Raw genomic sequence first — 10,151 nt, forward strand, 5'->3', positions numbered from 1 at the left:
CTACAAAATCATTTATACATCATTTAATCTAGGCAGAGTTCAACTGGGCAAGTCAATGATGGAAAATTATCTGGGTGTTCTCTTAAATCATAGACTTAATAACATCACAGATTGCCAATCTTCAGCTTCTAGATTGTGTAAGATACTTTCTTGCATTAAAAGATATATAGAATTAGTAAGACCTCATCTTGAAACTGCAGTTCAGTTTTGGGCACCAGTACACAGAAAGGTTGTATAAGAACTGGAGAAAGTTCAAATCAGGGCAGCTAAATTAATAGGGGTGTGGAGGACCTCATCTATGAGGAATGATTTGCTGAACTGAATTTATTCTCCCACGATCCAAGGCGTGTGTGGGTGGGATATGATGATCTTGCATATAGTGCAATGTTGTTTACTTTAAGGTAATTGCAAATGACAATGCAAAGGCTTCTAAGAGGGGGTGGGATTTGTTAGTATACCACCCATGAGGCCTGGAGAGAGGGTGGTTGTTTGCTATCCAACCTGGAAAGGTACTTGTGGAGCAGTAAAAAGCCTGTACCATAGTAAAGTCCTGTCAATTGACAGAGAAAGCATTCTGGGCAGAGTGGCCCTGGAATATTTGGTACACATCTGGGGCTGCCCTCGAGTGCTAACAGGGAGCGTTTAGAATACAGGTGAAAAATGTACAATGGTAAACTCTTGCACCCATTTGTTTAATTGCACATGGCTGCAGTCTCATCCTTCCCCTGTCCACGGCGAGTCCACATGGCTGTTGGGTTGGGCTTCTATCTGGGGGGGGAGCGATGGGGGGTGGTCGGGTTAGGTGTGGCACTGTTGGGCTATGATGTAATGCTGTATAAAAATAATAATGATACCTGAGCATGTCCCTCCAATGTCATTATTATTATTATGTCCACCCAAGTGTCATTATTATTATTATGTCCCCCCAAGTGTCATTATTATTATTATGTCCCCCCAGTGTCATTATTATTATGTCCCCCCAAGTGTCATTATTATTATGTCCCCCCATTGTCATTATTATTATGTCCCCCATAATTATTCGAGTTTCACCTGTAGAATTATGGGGAGAGTGAAATGCGCTCTTCCCCCTAGTTACTGAAGCTGCCACAGGTTGGCTCTCTTCATCGAGAACTGAGAGATCACATTCCGCTGATCACTCAGTTCCTGCACTCACTCTCTCTGCAGAGAGCGGTGACTGTCAGTCACGGCTCCCTGCAGGAATGCCCCCCCCCTCCCCTCTCTGATCCTCCAACGCTGACTGGAGGGATGGATGGGGCGGACACAACCTCTAGAGAGGTAGAGTCAGCTGTCAATCAGGTGGTGGGGTGGATCTGGACAATATTTTTTCGATCCATCCCACCTGCAGCGTTGCTCTGCTCTGTCAGCATATAGCGGGCAATATTGCATGGGGGGCGTGGTGGGGGGCCCAAGAAAATGTTTGCCCGGGGTCCAATCAATATTAAAGATGGCCCTGAGTATACTGTATACTACAGTGTAGTGGTTCTGCAAACATGTGTAAGCTAAGATTTCCCTTTGAGCATTAATTTTACATGATCAGCAAAGGCCATACTTGGCTTAGTTATATTCCTACAACCTGCATAACTAGTAGTAAGTGAAATTCTTGTATGGGGGCTTCAATTATTAACAATATTTGACTAAACATATTGTGATGACCAGATTGCTTTTTGCACACACTTACATGCAAAGCATACTTTGGTAAGAATACAGAAATTGTTTGATTGTTTTTTTGTTCCATTACAGGGTGCCGAAAAAATATTGTCAATGAATGAATCGGGAGAACTCCAAGATCTCTTAATGAAGATTGAGGTGAATGATCCTTCCAAAAGTCTTCTTTGTAGTGATCGTTGCATGAAAACTGATATACAGGTGAAACTCGAATAATTAGAATATCGTGCAAAAGTAATTGCAGTAAGTGCTGCAAAAGGGGCCCAAACCAAGTACTGAGTACATATGCATGCTTGTACTTTTCAGAGGTCCGATATTGTTCTATGTACAATCCTTGTTTTATTGATTGCATATAATAATCTACTTTTTTGAGGTTGTGGATTTGGGGTTCTTGGGGTTTTCATGAGCTGTAAGCCATAATCATCACAATTATGACAAATCACGGCTTGAATTATCTTGCTTTGCATGTAATGAGTCTATCTCATATATTAGTTTCACCTTTTAAGTTGCATTAGTGAAATAAATGAACTTTGCACGATATTCTAATTATTCGAGTTTCACCTGTATGTGAAGGAGATACACATTTACTGATTTGGCATAAATATAGACAGAAATATAGAAAGTAAAAGAGAGGGAGCAGGAGTAAGGGGCCAAAGAAACAGTGTGCTGGTGGTATCCAGCAAGTTAGGTGGGAAGGTAAGCGGTTGTCAGTTTTTGACTGCCTGCCAGAAGTAGCCCAGGATCACCACAGTGCCCCCCCAAAATAATTACCAGTTGTATAGACAGGTGTCAGGACTGGATGGGGTGGTCAGTAGCAGATCACAGGAGATGTGATAAGGATTATGATGCTCCTCTGTTCCTTTGCCTGCCAAAAATTTGTACTAGTATATATTGTAAGATTTTATCCTAAAAATGCCCCATCCCCAAAATGTGAATTGATCAAGGTTTTTTTTTTTAATCAATTCACATATTTGGGCGTGGGGGCATTTTATTCAATTTTTCAATTGTAAAAAAATAAATCGAGGTGGCAGAGATGCATTCCTGTTCCTTTTAGTAATCAGACAGTCACAATATAAGACCAGATGCCTATAAAATAATATTGGGGCCATACCGCATAACAATAAGGAGTATTCCACAATATACTGTATGTAAAGGTCACAGCCAAAAAGACAATACCATTTGTAAGTTTTACACCTGACTGGTTTTGTCCTACAGTAAAGACTAAGACAGTTCATCCTCTCCAAAACATGCATACAGGCCTCTGTAGAGTATCTGTGTCATATAACCATGGGGTTACCATATACAGCTGGGTAGAATGTAGCTAAACCCAAAAACTAAATGTTAAATGTTATACATTGCGCCTTATCTTATCAGATATGGTGACTGCAGTTGATTTTTATTTGAAGGTTTATTTTCCTTTATTTCACCTTGGGATCCTGCCAGAAACACACTTTTTGTCCTATTGAGACAACATCCAATACATGTACTGTATCTCATTTACAGTAACAGTGTTGCTACCATAGGCTGCTCTTCTGATTTGGACTGAAAACATGTCTTCCTCTCTCATCTCCTTTATCTCCATTGCATGAGGTGCAGGAGACTTGGTACTTTACAGAAAATAGCTTGGAAGAAAGATGTATTTTTAAGTTTAATTCACAGGAAGGTACAAGCAAAAACTGAATAGCATGCTTTGGGAAGAATGACCCTTTAAGCTTGTATCTTTATTTCCCATATTTTCTCTATTATATCTAGTCAAAGGTCCCCCCTACTTCAATGTTGATAATAATAAAAAAACAAAACATTAAACTGTTACTGACTTTAACTACAAAGATCCAGGAACAGTGATATCATCACGGCAGATAGCACTGGTGATTATCAGTAAACATTAGAGGTATTGTATTTGTCTAATGATCGGGCATTGTATTTGCTGGCCTATACATATGGGGACAGACTTTTTGGAAGAGGTTAAAAACATGGTACATGTAATAAAGTGTGAGCACAGTGGCTGGTATGTTTAAGAATGTTTAAAATATGTTTGGCATACATAATCTATAGTGTTCACACAGTACATAAATTTAAATTGGATAGAATGACTTAGTGGTACTGTGGTAGATATAATTTTGGAAGTCATTTTAATAATCCAGAGTATAGTACAATGTTAAGTGAAGGGGGTGTGGAAGGAAAATAAACCATTTAACTAATTTGCAGGTTCCATTTTGTAGAAAAGAGTATGAATCTTTTGATACCACCATACAAATAAAAAAATGGCTTTGAGATGTTCATAGCTTTTCCCTTGCTAGTTTTGTTTATTGATCATTCTGAAAAGCAGCAATCAACGTTTATTACTCAGCTGGTTACAACTTAATAGTCACTCATAAAGCATTTGTAGTGTTCAGTTCAAATAAACATTAACAACTTATGTTATTCATGGTTATGAATTATCCATGTCATCTGATGACTTGTTTTTCATGGCATGTTGACTTCAGGTTACGTAACACTAAAGGTGCAACAAGTTTACATAATGGCTTGCTGTCCTGCAGTACTGTTTATTCTAGTTGCTCTTCAGAGAATCGTTAACACTGATGGAGGCACATCCACAATTGTTAAGATGTTAACTCTAAACAACTGGATAGATGCCATGTGAGCAATTCTGCTGGTTCACAGATTGCCTTCAAGAGCAAGTGGTGTTTTCAGAAGGGAAATATGCAGCTGTTTAGCAGAAAAATCCACTAAACAACTGCAGAGTACATTGTAAAGTCTGATTCACAAAATAGGTTTCTGAAACAAGCTAAAAGATTGGACTATACTGGGGGCTCCACCTTTGGCCACTGTCTATCTATGAAGGTTGTCATTCATCCATTCATCCAGGTCATGGTATAGCTCTAAAAAAAAAAAACAAGGTAACTGGAATCTCTGTATTTTTTTTTTCTTGAAGATGTTTCACTTGTCGTCCGACTAGCTTTCTCAATTCAAAATGACTCCTCCATTTATGTTCAAAATGGAGAAGCCAAGCTTGAATAGAGGTGGGGATGGGGGGGGGGGGGGAGAAATCTTTTGTCTGCCACATACAATCCTGTTTTAACATCTCTCTGGGTCGCTTAATAGTACCTGCTAGCTCCAATCATGCAAATGCAATCAACACCTTACCTCCATTAGGTCTCTGGCCCTATGCTGGTTATGATAGGAAGATTATGTTGATTGGAGCAACATTCACCATATTTACACCCAGAAAGTTTTTTTATAAGTCATTCTGAATTGAGAAAGCTAGTCGGATGACCAGTGAAAAATCTCCAAGAAAAAAAATACAGCAAGTCCAGTTGCCTTGATTTATTTTTTATAGATATGTGGCTACTGTGCTGATGTAAATTGCTGGGACTCTTCTACTTTTGGTTGTCTATCAATGGCAGATAGAAATGAATGTGAATGGCAATACAGGCTCCTGTACCTAATCATAATTGTGATATATTGTGGTATTATTGGATGTACTGTGGCTGTATGTGACCTCTGTTGTAGATCATTTTCCTTTATTAAAAAGCCTAGAGTAAGACTCAGGAAAACAGCTACAATTTTTGGTTGCTCTTATAGCAAATTCTGGAGTCTCTAGTGTATTAGAGCTCTTGTAAGTTGAAGACTGTGTACTGTATACACAAGTGATCCACTAAAGACAGCTGACCAAAAACATGAAATGTGGTCAGTCTGTAGCAGATATGGTCATTATTGATGGCCAATAAGGCAGATATGGACATCCATATTGTGTGTGTGAGTGTGTGTGGGGAATATGGAAGCAGCCATATGAGGATCATAAGTGCTGCTGTAGCATTCATAAGGCCACATCTTCCATTTAATATCTCTATCTTCCTTAAAAAAAGGGGGGGTTGTCCAGTTCAAAATGTTTCTACAACCAGCCTGACAGCTTGAACCATAATTTAATAATGTGTATTTTTTTGTTTTTTCTGCAGCGAGTTCAGCACCCCCATGCATGTGCCTCCTGTGGGGGTTTTGGCTTTGTTCCTTGTCTAGTGTGCCATGGAAGCAAGATGTCAGTGTTTCGAAACTGCTTCACGGACTCTTTTAAAGCTTTAAAGTGCACGGCCTGCAATGAGAATGGCCTACAGCGCTGTAAAAGCTGTGCCGTATAAGATAAGCAAAGCTTCTTTGTAAAGCCTCATTTTGCAATTGATCATTTCTTGCACATTTTATAAGGTGACATTTGCATCAATAAAAATGAATTTCTACATACTCTTTTTAATTTTATTTTATAGTAAGATGCAGTTCTAATATATAGAAAGGTTAAAAAAAAACAACATATATGATATATGACAGCATTCATCCTCGATTGCTTGTTCTATTTAAGGGCGGTAAAAAAGTGTTCATATTGAATAAAAGAAAAGAAAATGTTAGACTAAAAAAGTTTATATTGTTAGAAACAGCTTTCCTAGGCATACATGAAAGACCTTTCCTACAGGTTTCCCCCTTTTTTGCCAACTAAACCATGATTATTACAGAGAAGGTACAAAAAACACCCAAAAAACTCAATGCATTATTAATAATGGTATGTTACAGTATTTGCAAAAATACCACTGCACTGTAAAGTCCACCAGGAAAAGACAAGCAGGGAAGGAGAAAATGGAAGAATTTTACTGGAGCTTCAGATAGTCTTGTGTCTCCTCTTGGCAATCCCTTTAGCTCCATTGGTTTGTACAATAGTGTACAGAGGTGTCTTGGCAAGGCAGAAGTAATTTAAAAAATAAAATCAAACTGTAAATATTGTGACTGCTCTTTCCAATTCAATGTTAATAATGTACTGGGTATTTCCATAATAAACATTAATACAACTCAGGACAAATGTGGATATACAGTACATAATACACATTTACATTTTCATTCCTGCTTTTTGTAGGCAAGCATGGTATTTATGACATTTCCTTATAATGCAGAATTCTTGAATATTTTCTCACCTTCAGACTTTGATGCTTCTTATGGACTGATGTTCATACTTTATATAATATGTACAGTCCCACTACAACTTATTTGACCATAATATGAGGTACCATATACTGTTTCAAGAACTGGAATAAACAATAGAAGTTTGAACTCTGGAAGAAGAAATATGAGAACAGCAGCCAGCCATATTCTTCCTTTCTCTTTCTTGCACTTTCATCCATGAAACCTTCTTCAGGATTATTTAGTAAACTGACTTTGGTCAAATACAAATCTGATTTAGTTTCCAAGTGTAATGTTTCACTGCCTTATCGAAACTGCTTTTTTATTTATTGTTATTACTTTACATCCAACAATCTCCCCAATATAAGAATATATTTCATATGTAGACACCTCCAACTTATCAGGGACAATTCAAACTCACAGTACTGCAATTTAGTAGTAAAATTGTTAAACTGTTAAAGGCAGTGCCGTAACTAGAATTTAACAGGGTTAAATCACAGAAGGGTGAAGAGTTTGGGGAAGGCAGGAGAAGTGAACAAACTAGGCCAACATAGCTGATTTGGAAAAAGTCTCTAATTTAGCTCACTTTCCAGCAGTGACAAATAGTGGAGCCCGTTCTCGGTGAGGCATTTCAACTATGTTGTCCAAGATTGTTCTCTTCTCCTGCCTTCTCTAAACTCTTCTCCCTGTTGTGAATAGCCCTATGATTGAGAGTCAGTTAACACATGTGCATTGAGATAACAAGCAGAAATGAACTGCTGAAGCGTGGCATCTGGGGAAGGTTACATCAGCAAACCATTGCTGGGAAATCTCATCTGTAATCTTATGAGATCTCAGGAAAGGCATCTTCCTCCCCTGAGATGATGTGCATGGTCACATGTCCTAGCCACATGTCTAGTCACATGCGCCAGAGTTCAATAGTTAACATATCCGCTGTAAGAAGACTGGGAAAGAAAAGAGAAATAAGATATGCAAAGAATACAAAGCCGGCAATTATTTAGAAGTATCTGTTTGTAGATTGCCATTACTAAACATTTCTAGGGGGGTTATTCACAAAGCTGCCAAAGGCAGCTGAGTGAATAACCCAGCTGAAGTGAAGTGAGCTGAACGCTGTTCGGCTATTCACTTCAGTCTTGTACGGCTGATTTCAGCCGTACATCGGCTGCCTTTTGTCAGCCGAAGTGCAGCAGGAGTTGGACTCAGCCGATCCTCTGAGGTACCAAGCAGAATAGAAAACATGTGAAAAGAATGAAAAAAAAGTTGGAAAATATTTTAAAAATGTGAAAAAAATAGGGAAATTTAAAAAAATATATATTTTAAAGAAAATTTTAAAAAGCGACACATCGTCCCGTCCGTACGCGACGGACTCCTGCCGCATAAAAAAGCATCTGACAGATGCCGGCAAAAGAAAAACAATTAGGCTGCCCAACTGTTTCCTACTGGCCAGCACCTGCCAGAGTCTTCTAGCAGGTCCCGGCCAATGAATAACAGCTGGGCGGAGCCGGCCATGATGTCGGCCGACCTTTCTCCACGCTTCGACTGTCACTTCGGCTCAGCCGAGCAGAAGCATATGCCTTCGGCTCACCTGAGCCCCTCGGCTGCCTTCGGCTGCTGTAGGGGCTATGGTGAATAGCCCCTACAGGCTACGGCTGGATCCTTCGGCTCTTTAGAGAGTAACCCCCTAAAGGTGTGTTTGTTGTTATTTTAAAGATATGGGTAAAGTTCCACTTTAATATAATTATGTGATATCAGCAATATATAGGGTCATGTAGCCACTAATGTAAGAATGGAATAATGGGAAATATCCATTATCATCAACACTATGGACAGAGCAAGTTTGCTTGTGGGATGCCACAATGTTTCATACATGCACATGCAAAGTACTAAGTACATGAAAACTGCTAAAATAAAACCCACCTTATCTGTTGTTTTTTATATTTACAGAAATATGCCCAAAATTGGTTCAGCTTTTATCTCCTACTATGGCAATTTGATCAGTGTCCAGTCTTGGAGAAAAGGAAACAACTTTTCAGTTGCAATTACTTTCCAGCATCATAGACAATCTAGTCATTTTTCATGATTTGTTTAGTACTTAAAACAAATGCATTGCTAGATCAGCCTTTCTCAAACTGGGTGCCTTGGCACACTGGTGTGCCTCCTGGCCTCCTCAGGGGTGCCTCAAAATGTTATAGTAGTGGCACTGTGATGTGAAGGGGGAATGAAGACTCGCGTGAAGGGTGGCTACTGATGCAAAGGATAACTGTGAAGAGTGAAATCTTAATTCGATGTGAAGGGGGGATACCCACGTTTTTTGGATGTTTTTGAGTGGGGTCCCCCTTAAAATCTATGACATTTTAGACTGGGGTGCCTCAAGATTTTGCATACTTTTAAAGGGTGCTGTGACTTAAAAAAGGTTGAGAAACACTGCTAGGTCATATATGTTGTTTGTCAGAAATTACATTACACCGTCATCATCATCATTATTATTATTATCAATAATCATCATCGAAATAATAATAATAACGTTTCCAGTAAACTAAAATGTCTTTGAACAGATAGTTATGTACTATACATGCTGCCGCCGTAAGGCTAGAATAAAATATATAAAGCTATCAAATATTTTCTGTCATAATGCAAAGGAGGCATGGGAAAAATCTTTATGAATTTAGGTAAAAAATGAGATCAAGGATGCACAGCAGCAGCGACAGCACATATAATGTTCATGTAGTACTCTACATACCAGTACAGTTTGCTTAGTATGTTTTTTGTTTTCCAGTTTCATCTGTGGCAACCTGCTTTAGCCTGATTCTTAAATAATTAATTTTTTTGCAAGCCAAGCACTACGAATTCCTCTGTGGTATAAATAATGTAGCACCTTTCCCACTGAATGCTTTTGTGGTTTCATTACGTGGCTTAGTCAAACTGCATATGTTGTAATTATCATTAGTGGAGGGGAAGAAACACAACAAGAATTTCACAGATAGAACTCTTAATTGTATACTACTGATCTGTACTGCAATAATGTAACTCAGTACAGGCAAGTTTCTTGTATAATACAGATGGTCATAAATAAACTGTTGCAATAATGTTAAACTACACATGTAGAAAATAGAAAATAGAAAACAGGTATCCTTGTGTTAAATAAAACAAGCAAAACATTCTTTAATATTAACATAAAGCCTTGTAATGGCAGTTTTTAGAAGAATCTAACAGAGTGCAAATACCAATCATAGGTTATCGCTGGGGTATCTGCGAAGGATCTTTGATTGGACTGCAGCAAAGACTCAGGGTGACAGAAAAGAGTTAGGAAGGTACGTAAGGACAAGAGAAACCAAATCTCCGGATCTGCATACTTGTCCAATATTTATAAAGCAAGAAGATCAGCATGATATTCAGGAAACTGTCACTTAAGAAGAAGGTCAGCAACAACAGTTTACATAGTTCTCCTATAACAGTTTTTCTTAAAATAAAATAAAATAAAAAAAATATATATACATACATATACATATATATGTATATAT

The 10,151-nt window shown here is 38.3% G+C and overlaps 1 protein-coding gene across 1 annotated transcript in view; it reads left to right on the plus strand.

Annotated features, from left to right (window-relative positions):
- The window catches only part of GRXCR1 (glutaredoxin and cysteine rich domain containing 1), a 29,734-nt gene extending 23,909 nt beyond the window's left edge, over positions 1 to 5,825 (plus strand). The window contains exons 3-4 of the mRNA XM_018564474.1: positions 1,762 to 1,827; positions 5,646 to 5,825. Of these exons, the coding sequence (XP_018419976.1) occupies positions 1,762 to 1,827; positions 5,646 to 5,825 (246 nt within the window). The remainder of the gene's footprint in view (positions 1 to 1,761; positions 1,828 to 5,645) is intronic.
- Positions 5,826 to 10,151: the final 4,326 nt, after the last annotated feature.

The sequence above is a fragment of the Nanorana parkeri genome, unplaced genomic scaffold, assembly GCF_000935625.1.
Source record: "Nanorana parkeri isolate BGI_ZX_2015 unplaced genomic scaffold, ASM93562v1 scaffold24, whole genome shotgun sequence".
In the NCBI taxonomy this organism is placed as follows: Eukaryota; Metazoa; Chordata; class Amphibia; order Anura; family Dicroglossidae; genus Nanorana; species Nanorana parkeri.